The 19,639-nt window shown below is 35.1% G+C and overlaps 1 protein-coding gene across 2 annotated transcripts in view; it reads left to right on the forward strand.

Annotated features, from left to right (window-relative positions):
• Positions 1–19,639, forward strand: part of Sobp (Sine oculis-binding protein) — a 106,760-nt gene that overhangs the window by 67,634 nt on the left and 19,487 nt on the right. For both annotated transcript variants that reach the window (XM_085942242.1, XM_085942243.1), the window contains exon 2: positions 3,951–4,095. In XM_085942242.1, coding sequence (XP_085798368.1) covers positions 3,951–4,095 — 145 coding nt within the window. The remainder of the gene's footprint in view (positions 1–3,950; positions 4,096–19,639) is intronic.

Raw genomic sequence — 19,639 nt, forward strand, 5'->3', positions numbered from 1 at the left:
TGAAGTCGTGGATAAGGTTCGAATCGCAGGGCAGGTTAATTCACTGTTATTTGGATGGTATTATGCAACAAAGAACCAATTTACAAAAATCTACAAAGTTTTATGTGTTGGTTGACAATATGGTATTCATGAACAAATATTTTGGGAGTTCAAAAATTGACTACTTAACTTTTGCTTTATCTGATGAAAGTAATGCATTTTTTAACAAAAAATGTTACCTAATTGGTTCATTGTTGAAAAATTGAAATAGTCCATCAATAATTAATGTTGGTTGGTTCTTACAAATATAGATGGCAGTAACATTCAGTTCCACGCGTGGCATTTTTTCCTAACAAATTGACGGGAACCACATTATAGCACTAACTCATTAACTCATATTTTAACATGTTGAGGGTTGGTTCCTTGTTGCATAATACCGTCGATTTAATGTGTATTTTGGACCCAGAGGATGGATCTAATAGGTTGAGCCAGCGACAAATTAAAAACAATAGTATTTTGATAATCCAGCTGCGATGGTAGTTTGCTAACTTCTGTTAGCAAACTACCATCGCATTTTGTAACATATTACGTAAGTACAATATATTCCACGGTGAAATGTTCAACGAACAACTCGTCATTTGATTAAATGCTATACGAACAGATGTTTCAAAGACAACGGCTCACGAAGAAGTGTCCTACGCAGCACCCGAAATGGAAAATTTTACGAACCGGAGCGCTCGATAATTTTGCGGAAATATTAACATTGTTATCTAATTGTATATGAATTTTATAAAAATAAGTGTGTAAGATTTAAGATTTAGATTATGACATATCTAGCTCAGACAGTCAAAATAATATATCCACGAGACTGATTTTGGGGATTTTATGAACCGGAACGGCGCTCCGGTGCGTTCCGGTCCATTTCGAGCCCTGGTCCTACGATCAATAATTGTATACGTACAAATTTGAAACTTGTACGTATGCAGTTCGCCGTATCACACTTCACCGTGAAGTGCTGTGTCAAAAATATATGGCAGTATATTAAAGACTGTCCAACCTCTTTGGGTCGTATAGTACTGATATAAAATTTATGACTAAATAAAACACAGTTCTTGTCGGTTTACACTCTACAAGAAGCCAGCAGCAAACAAATTTTGAAAATAGCCGATATAATGATATTTGCTAGGTTAGGTTAGGTTTTCATTATTGAATTCATGAATTTTGTCAAAATCAGCTATGAAAATTGAATTAATGTTCATATGGAATCTAATAAATATTAGGCGTATATTGAGCGTATAGTATACGGTCATCTCTTCCCGATAAGAAAGCTCACGGTGAAATGTTTTACGTAAGCCGTCTTGTTCGGGGAATTATTTGTTAGGTTAGGTTAGTTTTTCATTCTTAAATTCATGAATTTTGCCAAAATCAGCTATGGAAATTGGATTAATGTTTATATAATATATAATATCCAATAAAATTTGAGACCGTACAGTAACGGTTTTCTCTTTCCGATAAGAAAGTTCACGGCGAACTGTGCCACGGTGAAATATTTTACGTACAATTAACATGTAACCCAATTAGGTACGTCTTTGATTCGAAGGCGCACATTTCGAAAACAGTTTTACAACCCCCATACCGTAAAGATATTAAGTATTGTACGTCATGTTCTGTATGTAAGAGAAAACCTCGTAATCGTATACCGTCTTCTTTGATAATCCGATATCGGTCTATCTCCTCGCCTGTCTTCTACCCGGTTCGCCTATTTTCAGCGCCTACGCCCCGGGACATCTTTTCAAACTTGACGCCTTGATCCGTGCTTATGTGGTTTTAACGTAAGATAAGATGTCGAAAAACATACGTTATATTAATTCAAAGATAATAATATTATAAAACAATGTTTAGATTCAAATATCGAACCATCACTGACAGCTATAGAGCGAAGCGGTTGTGTTGACAAATATAGTGGGTTTCGGGTCTAGGACGATTTGGCGCCGAGACGCCACGCAATTCGAAAATAAATAGACCTTAGGTACTTATAGGTACTTTAAAAAAAATATTTAATATTAATATTTATATTTAAAATATTATATTATGATTTAATATACGTGAGAATTTAAATATGCACACGTAAATAATGATTTAATCGTGCATATGTTTAAGTTCCAACGAAAAAAGAGTTTGTTTATTTTTAAATTAAGCCTTAGGCATGGTAATTCTCAATCCGCAATAAAAAAAACGTTATGTTAAGAGTAAAATGAATTACAACTACTAAGTAGTAGATAGAAACTGATTAAAATTCCTCGTCTACGTTCTATTTATGTGTCTACGACAGTGCTGCGTCCAATTGTCATGGCGTCCAGTTGTCCCATTCCATTGATTTCAACTTCACATCAATTAATAGTCATATGATGTTTATTTGTTAGGTTCTCCTAAGGCCCACGATGGCCGCGCGGCTTAAGCTTCGAACTATGGCGTCCCAGGTTCGAATCCTGTACGTGACTGTATTCAACCAAATAGCTTCGGATGTTGATATATTCCACTTGCTTGAGTACGAGTTTTTGTCGGGGTCGTTTTATAAATACTAAGCTCATTCGGTGTCCTCCCATGTATTTTTATGATATTCCTGTTTACTCTTCTTATTATCCTGTAATATCGATACTGCTACATATTTATTTATTTTTTCCATGTCATATCGAAAATGTCTTGAATATTATAATACCATTTGTAAAGTAGTGTAAAGTTATGTAAATAAATAAATTTTAAAGCATATTTTTTTCGACCATATCCCATCCTAATGATTTATATGGGGCTCCACAGCGTGAAGGTTTGTCTTAACAAATTTTGTTTTTACGAGAAATGGGTTTCAACCACTTGCTCAACCTATTAGGTCCATACTCTCACACATACACCAATTGAAAAACAATATCTATACTTGCCAGATCCAGGATTCGAACCTGGGACCCACGACGCTATAGTCCGAAGCTTGAGCCGCGCGGCCATCGTGGGTGTTAATTAATATTAATTAACTTTTAAGATCCGACATAAATAGTGCATACTAAAGTTTGTCAATCAAACGTAAGTATTTGTTTTCATTGAACTAAGACTACAATGTGTATCTGTAGATAGTGTTTGTTAGTTAGATAGTGTTATATTTAGTTTTTTTTTTGTGTATTTTAATACATCCATTTGAATAATGGAGTTGTCGAGTATAGATACACAATTTAAAAATTTATCGTACAACCATATAACTTGAAATAAGTAAAATAGCTCCGCAGTCGACTTTTATTTAACTATTAAAGCAAAATTGTGATGTGTGTTTATCTCACATATCTGGTCAACTCACCACGCCGGGCCCCTCCTGAGCCCGGACCCCCAGGCTAGAGCCCTGTCAGCCCCCCCTTGTAGGGGCCATGGAATTAATCCACCAACACCAGCTAGTCTGCGAATACAACATATAACAATCTGTTTTATGACGTAATATGCAAGTTTCCAAGCCTCTTCCAGAATAGTGCGACGCCGACGTCATGAATCATGAAGAATAAAAAACTAATCTAACTATATGGTATGGTTTTTCGACTAAGTTGCAGACGATCTATTCACTGCTATGACCACCCACCTTCTAATGCACTCTATATCCTAATGCTTTACCCCCATCTGGAAGTGCGGATTGGCTAACGCAATTTAGCTTTTACTTCACTAGTGGCATCATACGGGGAGAGAGTTGGTTTCTTCTCATCTAAGCTCGACCAAAGTAGTAATAATAAAAGTCAAACTTGTGCACACAGCATATGCAATTCACATCCAGGATCTTGGGAAGGCATTTTAGGAACACTCCCAGCATGCCTTTGAATGGTGCTTCACTTATTACCATTACATTACCCCACCTGAATTGGCGTGGCTGGGAACGTTTGGTGTAGCATTTTTAGAAATTTATGAAATACATACTAACTATAACATTTTCTTTGTTTCAGGAATTCGCAGAGACTGCCATGAACGAACTTCTCGGCTGGTATGGATATGACGCCAGGAGTGGCAGAGGTGGAAAAGCTGGAAGGGCTACTCCCTCCCCGCATACATCTCAGCGGCCGCCGGGCACCCCACCACTAGGCGACAATGGTGAGGATTTCTACCAAGTCGATGGACAACAAACTAAACTTAATGTCCGTCTTACCATGGTCTTCCTACACCCTCTTTCGACATACCTACCCCTAATTCTCCATGCGATAAAATCAGAATTCACAAAGATTTTTATATAAAACAGAATGATGCGTTATACATATTACTCTACAATGTAAGTATAATACTTATAGCATATCGAGCTTCTATTGTTTTACAACAACAATTTGTTTTCATCTTATTTGTCACAGTTTAATTATTTTGACCTTCGAGGGAACTTAATTCATTACTGTGCGAAAAAATATATTACAATATGAGAATACTTACGATAACCCACGACTTCGTCCGCATGGCATACGGTAGAAATAAAAGGTAGAAAGATATACATAAAGCAGTGGCGAAGGGTGGAGGTAAGCTGTAAAGATCCGACATAAATAGTGCACACTAAATTTTGTCAGTCATACGTCTTTGTTTTTATTAAACTTCTTCTTCTTATTGTCCCATCCCCTAGCGGAGGTCGGCCACCATCAAGGCGATCTTATCTTTGTCGTCTGCTACCCGGAACAGTTCAGTGGAGCTGCACTCGTGCCAATCACGGAGGTTCTTAAGCCACGAAATGCGGCGCCGTCCTTTGCTACGCTTACCGTTGATCTTTCCTTGAATGACAAGTTGGGGAACGCTGTACTTTTGTCCTCTCATAATGTAGCCGAGGTACTGTAGTTTCCTGGTCTTGATACTACGCAGAACTTCTGGGTCCTTCCCCATTCGATTGAGAACTTAAACATTTGTCACCCGGTCAGTCCAAGGAATTTTGAGGATGCGTCTATACAGCCACATCTCGAAAGCTTGCAAGTCTCCGTTACATTAAACTAAGACTACAATAAAATTTGCAGATGATACTGGTTAATTTTTAAAAATCTATTAAGAGGGGACATGCTCAGCGTAGGTCAAAGTGGAGCTTTTATTCTATTTTAAAAGCATGATCCTGGACATACCTTAAACGTTGTAGATAATCTATTTGTATAATTTTGAAGCCTTATTAGCCTTTATATTTATTTTAAACATTTGATGACTGCATAAAGTATTTTTATTACATAAAATAGTATTCTTTTAAACCTCTCGCTCTAATGTTTTATAATATAGTCATATTTCGGTACATAGCTGTGCAGTGGTGTTAAGATTTTTTACATTTATTAATTTTTAAACGCATTTATAAAACCATTAGTATAATTTATGACGAGATATTTTTAGTAAAATATTTACGATAAAAAATTATATTGATAATCTCTGTGATCCCAAATTTGACAAGAATTAGGCATTTTATTATTCGAAAAATCGGCAAGATTAACACATTTGAAGATAATTCTAAAGATACTAATTATAAGCTATGTCTTTGACTATTCAAGTGTGATAAACATCCTATGAATAATGATTGCTTTATAATAATTATTGACCTAAGAATAAGGTAGTGTTTTTTTGAAATACGCCATTTCTTTTGTCATCCCCCAGTGGTTAAGCTACAACATACAGCCGTAGCCATAAATTGAAAAACTAAAATTAAAGTAGGGAGTAAGATCATGTTAACGCGCGTGTTTGAATATGTACCTAACCGAAAAAAAAATCTTTTTTTTTAAACGGTAAAATAAATATAAAGGATAATAAGGCTTCAAAATTATATAAATAGATTATCTACAACGTTTAAGGTATGTCCAGGATCATGCTTTGAAAATAGAACAAAAGCTCCATTTTGACCTACGCTGAGCATGTCCCCCCTTAAGCCCTGCCTAACCAAAACATAATTGTTTTGGTATGCTATGGGCGATCTAACAAAATAGTGCACACTTTTCATACATACATATTTGCTTGCACCTAATTGCTTGTAATGCAAGAAATGGATGTTATTAGCCACTTCCTCAACCTATTAGGTCCATACTCTGACTCCAGATACAGATTGCAAAATATCATGTGTACCTATTTGCCAGACCGAGGATTCAAACCCGGTACCCACGCGTGTCCAGAAACTTTTACGTATGCAGTTCGCCGTATCACACTTCACCGTGAAATGTTGTACCGAAAATATAATATGTCCAAACTCTTTGAGTCGTATAGTACTGACATATAATTCATGTCTAAATGAAACACGGTTCTTGTCGGTTTACACTTTACAGGAAGCTCGCAGCAAACAAATTTTGAAAACAGTTGATATATTGGATTATTAATTGTTCGGTTACGTTAGGTTTTCATTCTTGAATTCATGAATTTTGCCAAAATCAGCGACGCAAATTGAACTGAATCTAATAAAATTGGAGACCGTATGGTATACGGTCATCGCTTTCCGATAAGAAAGCTCACAGCGAACCGACGCGTAACCCGCTCGGTTATCGTGGGCGTAAAACGAAAATTAGAATGTTCTCAGTCTCCTGAAAAATATCGCTTTGCATTTACGAGTAAGTAGTACATAATATAGTATTATAACGGCGGGCTTTTTACTAAATTTTAGTTTAGGCTTAGACTCTGCATAGCTGCAATGTTGCATAACAGAATAAACACAGTGAATTGCTAAATATAAATGAACGGCTCGATTATTTTTATTGGTTCGATTTATTTATGGAAAGTGCATCTGCGCCCATTATTAAATTTCTCAGAATGGTGACGGACTAGAAGTTAATAAATACAACGTACCGCAAGGTGTGCTCGTACGTTTCAGTGTTGCCATTCGTACGAAACCAAAAATACGGGATTCTATTTTAGGGGAAGAATTTTTGCTTTATTGTAAGTCGTCGGTGTTTTGTAAAAAGGGCGAATTAACCAAAATGCTACTTTACAGGAGGAGGGTTTTTAACTTTTGACATTTATTTGTTTTTTACCTGTAGATCATTATAAATATTTAACAAATTTATAATAAAGCTTAGAAAGAATACTGTCATTATAATAGGTATTATTATATAATATTTTAAAAGGCCTAATATGTCACATTTGCTTTTTATTTCGTAATTTTAATTAATTTAATTTTAGTCGATTATCGTTTTTAAGGACTTTCCTGTGGAGATAAAAATTCGCCGTTTTTACACAACAAAGCTAGTGGGGTACATATTGTATTTTCATTAAAATCTCGATTTCGCCAAAATGGTTGATTCGCCCTTTTTACAAAACACCGACGAAGTATATTCAGTGGTTTAAAAATATATAGGTAGGATGGTTTTTTTTATTTATAACTTGGGCCCACGTTGGTCGCCAGTTATAGTGTGTTTTAGTTATAAAATAGAAACACTTCCGGTTTTAGTATGTATTCTGAGTTCACTGAGATTAATCAACAATAACAGATAATACTTAAAACGGTACACGAAAATAGATTAACAAGATAAGATGACTCGCTCGACCAAATAACCAGATGAACTTGCTAAAGGATTAGTTCAGTTCAAGTAGGTATCACATTTGACAACTAGATACCACACTTATCACTAGAAACGAATCTCGATAGTGTAAGGTCCTTAGTCTCAAAATAGAGAACCTGTGTGATAAAAGGAGTCAGAGCTAATCAGACTAAACTGACTGGCTGACTGGAGATATCAATTACGGAGTCAACATAGGGTTAAATTCTCGTCTGTCTACAAAGCGCTTGCGGTGTCCAGTCACTGGGCAGCTCCATCTATGGGTCTCTTTTCAAAATCATTCCGCTATAAATATAATTTAAATTTATTAGACTTCAAAACTAAAAAGTTGAGCAATTTTGGCGCTATCTGTTAATCAAAGTGAATAGTGCATGGCCCCCACAAGGGCGAGGCTGACGGGACTCTAGCCTGGGTCCCGAGCTTAAGGCGTGGGTGTCAACCAATTAAGTTAGTTATACAGACACTACAAATGTGCTCTATAAGGCATAAAGCCCATTGACGCAGCGAGTGCGGCGCTCGCGCAAAATTTCTACACGTGGCGCGTAAATCAACGAAAATACAACGTAATCAAATACGCCAGCGCCCACTGGATTTCACGACGCATTATACGCGCACGCCGCATGAATCATCGTTTTTTCGCGAATCACCGCTTCTCGGCGATACGAATGAAAGAAAATACAATGGAGTCCATTCATTGAACACGGCTACCAAAATTACGCTGCTCGAGGCGTTGTCGATGGACGGGCGAAAAGCAATTATTTAATAACAGAGAATCATTGTTTAATTTTATTGCGTGTTCAGTTTATCGCTGGTTGAATAATGTCGTCATAAATTTTAATTACAAGCCCCGAAATTATAATATTTTTATTGCTTTGTTATGAGAGGCGCTGTAATAATATTTATTTTGTGCTGCTTGGGCCGCATATTACATAGGTAAAGGGTAATGCGCGGGAAGAGACGTGTGATTATGGTTATGAATAAACACTGCATTCGCCGACTTCGCCCGCTCGACGCGTTCTGTGAGCGCTATCGCTAACAGTGATAAAAAATTCACCTGCGACGCTATTTTATTGAAATATATTATGCTGTGCGATGTAATTTTGATCAAGTATGATTAAAAGCTATAATAAAATGATTCACGTGTCAAATTTTATTTTATAATAATACTTATGTGATTCCAAATGGCTATTTATCCAATATAGCGAATGGTCGCACGTTACTTGGTTACCATAAAAGGGGGTTGTGATCAGTGCTTTATAATATGATGTAGAGTGCCGACAACTTCACCTTAATTTTATACCTCTTAAAACCATGGGTTCCGCGGAATACCATATTTGGCGAACTCGACAGTGTAGAATGTAGAACATCAAACTGCCCTTAACCTTGGTGATAGATAGGGGGGCCGCCAAACATCCTGGCCTGTGGGCCTGTTTCAGGATGTGGTCGCCTTGGAGTAGTGTTATGTATTTGATTTAAATGAGGTAGGTACCTATTACAATGTTTTTTTTTTTTTTGTGATTTTACCGAGGCTTTGACTGTGACTCGCTGTCATATCGCCTCTTCTCTTCTAGAGGGGATCCGTCGATCAGGTCCTCACTCCTATTCTGTTAAATAACTTTACAATTTTGCCTAGCTCTTCCGTCTTACCCACCGCCAGGACACCCTTCAATTCGTCGATATTCTCATAGATATCTGCAATTCGCAGCTGTACTCTGTGAATTTCATATTTGGGGCATTGCAGTTCTATATGTACAATATCCTCTAAAACATGACATTCATCGCAGAGCTGCGATTCGCTTCTTCCCATGAGGACATCAAATCTTTTGCCCATGGTGTGCCCTGTTCTTAGCCTCAGTATTAACTTAAGCTCATTCCTCGTCAAAGAAGACTCTACAAACCAGGGCACCTCTCGTGGTGATGGTAGAATCGACTTACTCCATTTCCCCTTTTCTAATGATGCCCTATGGTGAAAATCTATCCACATACTATGGCACATTTTTTTATAGCCTCATTCCAGTCCAGGTATTACAATGTTGGTGGGCCATTTATCGACGGAATTTGAATACTCTAATGAAAATTCTAAATTATTTATTTACGTGGCGTGACATTACAAATTATAAATTCAAGATGTTCACAACATGACATAAGGAGGAAAAATAAAGAAAATAAGTAACATAATAATAGCAATAAACAAGCTTGTTTAATTCCACTCAGATCTATGTGTTTTCTAAAGAAAAATCGGTACTGTTCGTTTATACGGAATACAGCGGAAAACGCATTTTGAAAGTAGCCGATAAACTGGATTATTTGTTAGGTTAACCTAACCAAACCTAACCTAACCTAACCTAAACTAACTCAAACTAACAAATAATCCAGTTTATCAGCTATTTTCAAAATGCATTTTCCGCTGTATTCCGTATAACCGAACGGTACCGAAAAATCTAATATGTATGTTTCAAAGGCAAGTTATGAAGTTTTTAGGTAGAATGCGTTTAAATCTTGTGTCAAAATTAATTATTAAATTAATTTTAAAATTATCTATCACACCAGTGGCGAAGGGTGAGGGTAGGCTGTTAAGATCCGACATAAATAGTGCACACTAAACTTTGTCAATCAAACGTATCTGTTTTCATTGAACCAAGACTACAATTTACAGATGGTGTTGGTTAGTTTTTAAAATTCAATTAACGTAAACACGCGCGTTAACATGATCTTACTCCCTACTTCATTTATCGTTTGTCAATTTATGGCTACGGCCGTATGTCGTAGCTTAGCCACTGGGAAATGCCAATAGAAATGGCGTATTTCAAAAAAATACTACCTTATTCTTAGGTCAATAATTATTATAAAGAAACATTATTCGTAGAATGTTTATCACATTTGAATGGTCAAAGACATAGCTTATAATCAGTATCTTTAAAATTATCTTTAAATGTGTAAATCTTGCCCATTTTTTGAATAATAAAATGCCTAATTCTTGTCAAATTTGGGATCACAGAAATTATCAATATAATTTTTTATTGTAAATATTTCACTATAATAATGTCGACATAAATTTTACTAATGGTTTTATAAATGCTTTTAAAAATTAATAAATACAAAAAATCTTAACACCACTTCACATGGACGTACTGAAATATGACTATATTCTAAAACATTAGAGCGAGAGGTTTAAAAGAACACTATTGTATGTAATAAAAATACTTTATGCAGTCATCAAATGTTTAAAATAAATATAAAGGATAATAAGGCTTAAAAATTATGTAAATAGATTATCTACAACGTTTAAGGAATGTCCAGGATCATGCTTTGAAAATAGTATAAAAGCTCCATTTTGACGTACGCTGAGCATGGGGGCCGTTAATGAATTATTAAAATAAAACTAACCAATACCATCAGCTGTAATGTGCATTCGTGATTCAACGAAAACAAATAAATATAACAGAAAAAGTATCCAATATTTTTGTCGAATCGCACATGGCATAAATAATGTATTATTGTGGTTTGGTTAAGTAGGGTTTAATTGAATTTATAAAAAATCAGCACCAATGAAAACATATAAGAATGACTAACAAAATTTAGTGTGCACTATTTATGTCGAATCTTAACAGCCTACTCCACCTCTCACCACTGTTTTCTCCTCATGTTACTTATTTTGCGAGAAAATAATGATTTGCATTTAGATAAGTACAGGAATTAGTGAACTTTGATTGCTGTGCTATGGGCGATCCGAAAAAATAGTGCACACTTTTTCATTCATACTTATTTCTTTTCGTTTACATAATATTACACATGATGTTGGTTTTTTTAAATTACCCTGCCCAAACCGAACCATAATAGATAAAATATATAATTCTATCTATAAAATGTCCAAAATGATGTATGATTGAATGGCATAATTTTAGGTATTATTTTATAGATTGGCCAGAATTAATTTCCTATTTATTATGGCTTTGTTTCGCATGATTTAAGGCTATACTTCAGCTGGGGCACGGTCTAAAACGATCGTGACTACGCGACGCGAAGATTGTACAAACGACGCGTGCAGAACAAAACATAATTTGTCATAAAAATTCAACATCCGTCCATTTAACGTTATGTTTATTGTTCTATTAGTAATAATAATAATATATTCATTGACATGTTTTCTTTTTCAAGTAAATGGGTAACGTTTTTTAGTCATCTTTACACGATTTAAGAATTAATTCCCCCGACGCCATGACAAACTAAATTGACGTGTTCACAGCTCGACTTTTGCTCTCCGATTGGCAGCCAGTCCGAAATTTCGTCGCACCTATAGTTGAAAATTATTTGCCGTTTCACTGAAGTATGCTCTTAATTGAATTTTAACCAGCATCACCTGCAAATTGTAGTCTTAGTCGAATCTTAACAGCCTACCTCCACCCTTCACCATTGTTTTATACTCACGTTATTTATTTTGCGATAAAATAGTAATTTACACATAGATAAGTACAGGAATTAGTGAAAAAGTAAATTGATTGATAATTATGTTGAATTAAAATAGAATTTTTCAACTCATTCAAAAAAAAGTTAACTGGTATGTCAATAAACAGAATAATGGTAACTTTATTTTAAATATATAATCAATAAACAATTTCTTGTAATAACTTTGGATGTTCATTTTGACTATTGTAGTTAAATTATGCTACCCTTGTACAACAGTATCCCCATTTCAAGTCTGATACATTCACACCTGACTTTCTGAGAAATATGACTGTAAATAACAGCCCTCAATAAAACCACTTAAATATACTATCAACGCTATCATCCAACTTATTAATTTAACCAGCAAATATAGATAGATATCCAGCGTCACCTGAATAAAAAATAATTACAAGATAAAAAGAACTTTTTATATACAACGTTTTTAAATTCTGTTGAACCATATAAACTTGACTTGACTAGCTTAAAAGATCAAAAAAAAATTGTACTTGACATGTGATATTGATTTCCATAGTAACGCACGTATATATTAATAATTCAGTTGCTAGGACCCCAGATCCCTAGCAACCAATAATGGTGTCGAAATAACTTTTCATACAAAACAGAATTATCTGAAAATGAATTCAATTCTATTTAAAGATGACTAAAAGTACTAAAAATAATGCATTGGCATCGTGTTCTGATATATTCTAAAAGTTTCAAATGTCTAGCTAGTCGGGAAGTTAGTTAAAAATCGATTTCAAGATTTGTACCGGACGAAGAACCACCGGGCAAATAAGAATACTAGCTAACAAAAACGTTGTAATAAGTCAACTTACAACGATATGAATTGGTTTTTAATTGGTTAATTTGTATAGGTAAGTATATAAAGGGTTATCAAATTAGTATATTATACTATATTATATTTTTAAGAAGTCATAGTAGCCATTTTTTTCTGATTCTCACCAAAATTGACATTTGTGTTCAGTGTTGTTTGGCAAATCGTCATGGAAAGGTACACAGTTGTACAGCGTATACAAATCTATTCAACCTACATTTCGGGAAATACGTGAAATTTATGGACAAAATAATGGGTCTAGGACGATTCTGTGCCGGGACAACTGGGCGCTACGCAATTGAATGAAATTCGAAAATAAATACATGGACGTTCGTGAATTATAGGTAGTTTTAATATATATATATATATATAATACTTACATATTATTTTACTTAATACTTGGTGAGAATTTAAATATCTATGCACACATGAATAATGATTTAATTGTGCATATGTTCCAACGAGAAGAGAGTTCTTTTATTTTTTGTATGAAGCGTCAGGCATAATAATTTTATTTTCAACAATCATAATAGACATAATTGATCTAGGTTATGATTGAGGAAATGCTGACAATCATTTCCGTTACTATGTTTTATTTTGACAACAAAACATACATATTGAAGTATGTCTCCTTGTAATGCTGATTGGTATGATTGCTACAAATTGAAAATGAAAAATCAGGATGAAACACAGAACAGATTAATAAATAAAATTCAGATAGGCTATACCCCAATACACTACATCTTGAAGCAGGGTTTCGAATGTGTGACTCGTCCTACGAAAATAAAACACATATTACAGACGTGCAATAGTATGTGTTGCAACCTTCAAATACACCACTATTGAATGAGCGTCAGTGCATAAGCCGAGAGCAGTTGTCAGAACGAAGGACAAGCTTAGATGGCGTATTCTCGACACGTGTTTACATTTATCCCATATCCTTCCACACTCGAGATCGGTTGCCCGTTAGGTACTCCACACCCGTCAGGTATTTTAATTCCCATTAATTCTGTGTTCCCTGGGATGAAAGCAGTCCTGTACTAAATATATAAATTAATTGTGGAAAAAGTACAAAATAATATAACTTTCATAAATTATACATGTTAGTTTTTACTACTTATATTAGTTATGTTATGCATAATATTATTTTTATTATATACCTACTTGCTATAGCCCGCGATTTTGTATGTGTGAAATACAGAAATTAAACGTGTACCTATAAACTAGTATAAGAATGAATAAATATAGGTAGGTACTGATTCGATTTTAATATACTTAATTTATTCACCTATATAGATAACTGGGCGCGCGTCCCATTACCCTCACCGCTCCACCACTACAACTGGCAACTTTAAGTATTCGTGATGAATGGTTGGAAGTGTGTTATTTGACAATGGTTGCATGTAGGGCTGCGCGCCCTCGGTCACATCACCTCACCACTCCAACGCTGCTATCTTACCAAGTAACCTACCATGATTTGTTGCAAGTGCGCTGAGATAAAACTCTGCGAAATTGGTTTTAACATTGTATCCGATAAGTTATGAAGTTTCATCAATATTATTGGTCTAGTCGTTTTTGAGTTGTATCTAATGAAACAAACCACATTAATATATAATTCAGATAGGCTATTAGGCTATTAAACCCCCAATACACTACATCTTGAAGCAGGGTTTTGAATGTGTGAGTGTCCTACTAATATGAAACACACATTATAGACTTGCAATAGTGTGTGTTGCAACCTTCAAATTTAATACACCAATATTGAATGAGCGACACTGCATAAACCGAGAGCAATTGTTACTAGAACGAAGGACAAGCTTAGAATGACGTATCATTGACACGTGTTTAAGTTTATTCCATATTCTTCCACACTCGATCGGTTACTTGTTACTCTACACCCTTTAGGTATTTTAGTTCCCATTAATTCTGTGTTCCCTGAAACAAACAGACATACAGAAAAATTGAATATTTAAAAAAAATCATTATTTTTGAGATGCACGTTATTATTAGTATAGATAAAGAAAATAACATAATATTTTGTTGATTATTGTTGGGTATTTGGATCGTTTAGAGGATGTTAAATTATGAACATGGTTTTCTTCATATGATTAACTTTATTATTATCAACTTCATGAATAATAATATACAGAGTAATAGATTACATTTTGTTATGCGACCGTTACAATAGACCTTCGATTATACACTAATGTCACGCCGGACACTCAAGTGAACATTTAACTGTAATTACTAATTAGTATTAATTAGTATTTAGCATTGGCGGACAGCCAGTGCCGTAGTTAAACGTATTAATAATATTCTTATATTATTACTTATAATATTTAGTTATGTTATTATATTAGACGGCTATATATCAACAATTATATTTACAAATATCGATTATACGTATATTCAACATAACATTATTATAACATAAATTACTTGGAAGGTACTTATGTACATATATTGAAATTTTAGTTATATTTCCTAATACATACGGTGGTTGTATAATTTTAACTTTATCTAAACTATGAAACAAAGACTAAAATCTAATGTTTCACAGTGTAATGGAAACCATCAAGTTTAGTTATAATTTTACGCTATTAATTAATATTTGAATATCAAATTGAGCTAGAGTTGAAGGTCAATAAACATCGTATCTATTCGTTCGACAAAATTAAACTAACTTCTGCAAACCCTTTATGTATCTCCCTAATATCACGTTACTTATAATTAATTCTTAAAATCGTACTTTTTTCCAAGAACGTCTTATTATTACAACAATAAATCCGAAGCCGAACACCCCCCCCTCTTCGGTGAAAGAATATTGTTTATTATTTACGTGGGGGTGTTATTTTTCCTTCGGCATTGTATTACCTTTACAGGGAGGGGTGAGATTTCTTCTCGCCGGCAGGGGTTGTGATATGAATCTTCATAGATGGATTATTATCTGTATTAATTCCAGGAAATTTCACTATTTTCTTAGAATTCTGGGGATGTAAATTTCAGACAGCTTCCTTGATTATAGATACAATGGTAGAACACTCATACGCCAACTCACCCACACATACAGTGTTGGCCTAAATGATTGCCCCTCCTTCGCCCACTCGAGCATATTCTATTGAAAACGGTACTGCATAAAATCATAAAGATGGTCACTTTCTGATATTAGTACCGCGGTGTATGATAATTATTGGATGTATCGGTGCGCGGGCGAGCTTAATACCACGCTTAAATAATTAATATACATAAATTTATGTTTATTATAATATTACATTTTTCTCAATTTGCTTTGGGGTGCTGCAGTTCCACAGTGCATGTGGACGAGCCGCCACTGCCTAAATCCCATACGCTGCGGGCATGCCTACCTGATCTGCCCTGCGTACAGCATATGAGTGAAGATTTAACTCTCATCTTTTTTTATATTACTACTATCGAAAATTACTAATGATCTATTATTAGGTTTTGACGATTTATTATACGCTTATCGAGTACATTGTTATTGAAAAGAATGGGGTTTTTTACACTTCAACTATTTATAATTTGTTTGTTATATATTTTGTTTATTAGATCCTTGACTTAATAAGTAGGAGATAAGTTTTTACCTACTTTCGTGTATTAATTGATTTATTATATAAGTTAGAGTAAAGTGGATAGTGTTCGTTGTCAGTGTGTATTTGCCTTTTGGTGAGTGTACACAGTGCCTGAAGATGCCGAAAGGCGAAACCCGGGTCGCAAAAACGACTCAAATTGAATAGTACAAAACTTAAATCAATTAGAATTCTTATCTTTTGCGTGATTACAGATATTTTAATAATTATTCATTTAAAAATGTATCGCACTTCTTCCACTTTTATTTAAAATCTGGACCGGTTTCGTCCGCCTCAAAAGGACATTTTCAACTGAGGCTTTTATTAAATTTAATTGATACTACAACGCATTTCTACCATGAATTAATTAACAGTTAACACAATAAAGAGATAAATTAAATCAACTGATTTCGTGATTGAAACCTGCATCATGTAGGTATGCCTTAACTGGGGAGCTTTCTGCCTTCTACTAGAACTAGGCTATATTGAGGTTCCGCCGGCGTTTCTGTAGTGACGATAACGATTTTTAACAATACGATTTTTAACAATACGATTCTGTGTTAGTGATTATGTCTTTGTTTATGTGTATATTTATAATTTATCATCCACACCCTGTTATATTAATATACTCAGTCAGTGAAATGTATCAGTGAAAATGGGCGAAGACGGCTAGGAGAAACCTTCGATGTTGTCTGAGATGACGTTATGGATTTCCTACCTTATTTCTTTTGCCATATCCGCCCCTTAACTGGAACATATGGACACCACGCGGCGCCTCCAAGAATCCCTGTCGCTCGCCAGTCTTCTTGCTTCGTTCTAGGTCAAACCCGCATCCCGTAGCTCCGCCGTATACACTCTGTAGATTGTATTTAGCGGCCTTCCAGGATGCTGGAATCCGGTCGGCTTGAAGAACAGGCAAGTCAGGTTGAAGTTCTCTTCTGGCGTCCGCAGCACGTGGCCGAGCCAGATCCAACGTCGCCTCTTCACTTTCAGCGTGATGAGAGGCTGCTTGGTGCGTTCTCTTATCTCCTCGTTGCTCTTAAAGTCATATAATGTAGTCTATTACTTATTGGCGATTAAATGCGCTCTGTCCACTACTCGTTCAACTATATAAACAATAAATAAAAAGTTTTCTCTAAAAAGCAAATCGTCATGGCGTTTTTGACTTCGTATTGCTTGAAAAACGCTGTTCCCGTTATATGTTTATATTTTTTCAAGTTAACAAGAAATAAACCGAGAGATCCAGGTCAAAACTCATCACAGGATCATAACTGACAGGCTTCTCCACGGCGTGGAGAGTCCTTCTCGATATTCAGCGACATTCAGATTTATCACCTCATCAACATGTCCACGTGGCGGATCAAGCAATGCAAGCCACATCCTCTCGGAATGTCCGAGAATGTGCTGCGAGGGGGAAGAGAAGGGCTGAGCCATCGGGTCGTCCGACCTGGTCGCCACAGAGGGCAATTATAATGCTTTAAGAAATATGCAGCGCCTTATTCCAGACGTGAAGTTCTCTTCACATAGTTTTGTATATCCGTATTGTTTTAGTTTTGTGTTTGTATTATATTATGTATCATTAAATCCATTTTTTTATGTTAATTATTCTCCATGCTTTTCACTCCCATGGACACTTTTCTTACAAAGTCTCTGTATAATTAGCCAAAGCATACTTGAGTGCGTGGTGATCTCAGTCTTGGGTGTCTGTTTCTGAGACATTCCCAAGCACTAAAAACTGCTGATGCTTCACATCAAACGTAGGGCCTCGCGATACGCTCGATTGAAACCCAGTGTGGTGCGGGGCGGTTGATTTGGAGGGGTCTATGTTAGTGTTGACTAATATCACGAGTTATTCCAGATTATCATTATCCATGCTGATTAGAAGGAGTCTGTATTGAATCCGCAGTTCGTTATGGATCCGTTGGTACGTTTAGCTATCCACGAGACTTTCAACATCTGCCTCAAGCACCTTATTTTAAAACGTTTAGCCCTTGCCTTTATTTTTACAAATTGGGAAGACAATAGTTCTTACTAGACATAATGTAATTGGTCACAGTTTCGATATAGCACTTTTTACCATTGTTATTCTACTTTTAATATCCGCATCGCATTCGCCTGTGTCAGATATACTCGACAAAGTTGCGATCCACTAGTTGACGATTCCTGAAGGCTCCAGAGGATGAGGCCCCACAGACTCCGAGTATCGCTTCCAGACTGACATGTCATCCGACACCGGCCTCGCTAAATGATGAGAGTGATCAAATATCACTTTAATTAATTAGGCTCGCACTGCTACGGCGCGGATGCCTCAGACGTGCCATGAGATATTATTATTGTGAGTTAATAAGTTTTCCCTGCTTGACAGTGATCGGTTGGTACGTAGTTAGTTATTGGAAAAGAATCAATTCTTTAACACTGATACAATTTGTAGCGATTGTTTATCAGTAAGTACATACTTTAATTATTATTTTACAACGTTTTTCTTAGCTCGTATTCTTATTTGTCCGGTACAAATCTTGCAATCGATTTTTAACTAACTTCCCGATTAGCTAGACATTTGAAACTTTTAGAATATATCATAACACGATGCCAATGCATTATTTTTATTACTTTTAACCATCTTTAAGTAGAATTGAATTCATTTTCAGATAATTCTGTTTTGTATGAAAAGTTATTTCGACACCATTATTGGTTGCTAGGGGTCTGGGGTCCTAGCAACTAAATTATTAATACATACCTACGTGCGTTACTATGGAAATCAATATGACATGTCAAAATGTCATTTCAGTATTATTTCTATCAAGTACATTTTTTTGATCGTTTAAGCTAGTCAAGTCAAGTTTATATGATTCAACAGAAAATTTAAAAACGTTGTATATAAAAAGTTCTTTTTATCTTGTAATTATTAATAATTGAAGGGTACACGGCAAAAACAGGCTTATCGCATTTTTTTATTTTTTGTGATTTACATGCCAATTTGTTAAACAAAGGAAGTGCTCAAGAATGGTATCATTAAAACAACCAAACTCGATTTCATTGCTTCATAAATGAAGGGAGAATAAAGTGTAGTCAAGGCAAAAATCAGCTCATTGTGTATAAAACTGCACAAAAACGTAGGATATATTTTTATTACTTTTTTTCTCTTTTATTATATTTCATCAATCAATATTATAAACTATTTTGCTTAATTTTAAATACATTTTCCAACCAATAACGATTTCATTCTTCTTTTTGCTCTCCTACACAATTATCATTTTGTAGATGAGCCTGTTTTTGCCGTGTAC

This window comes from Rhyacophila brunnea, unplaced genomic scaffold, assembly GCF_057557595.1.
Source record: "Rhyacophila brunnea isolate RB1 unplaced genomic scaffold, BYU_Rbru_1.0 scaffold_14, whole genome shotgun sequence".
Classification (NCBI taxonomy): domain Eukaryota; kingdom Metazoa; phylum Arthropoda; class Insecta; order Trichoptera; family Rhyacophilidae; genus Rhyacophila; species Rhyacophila brunnea.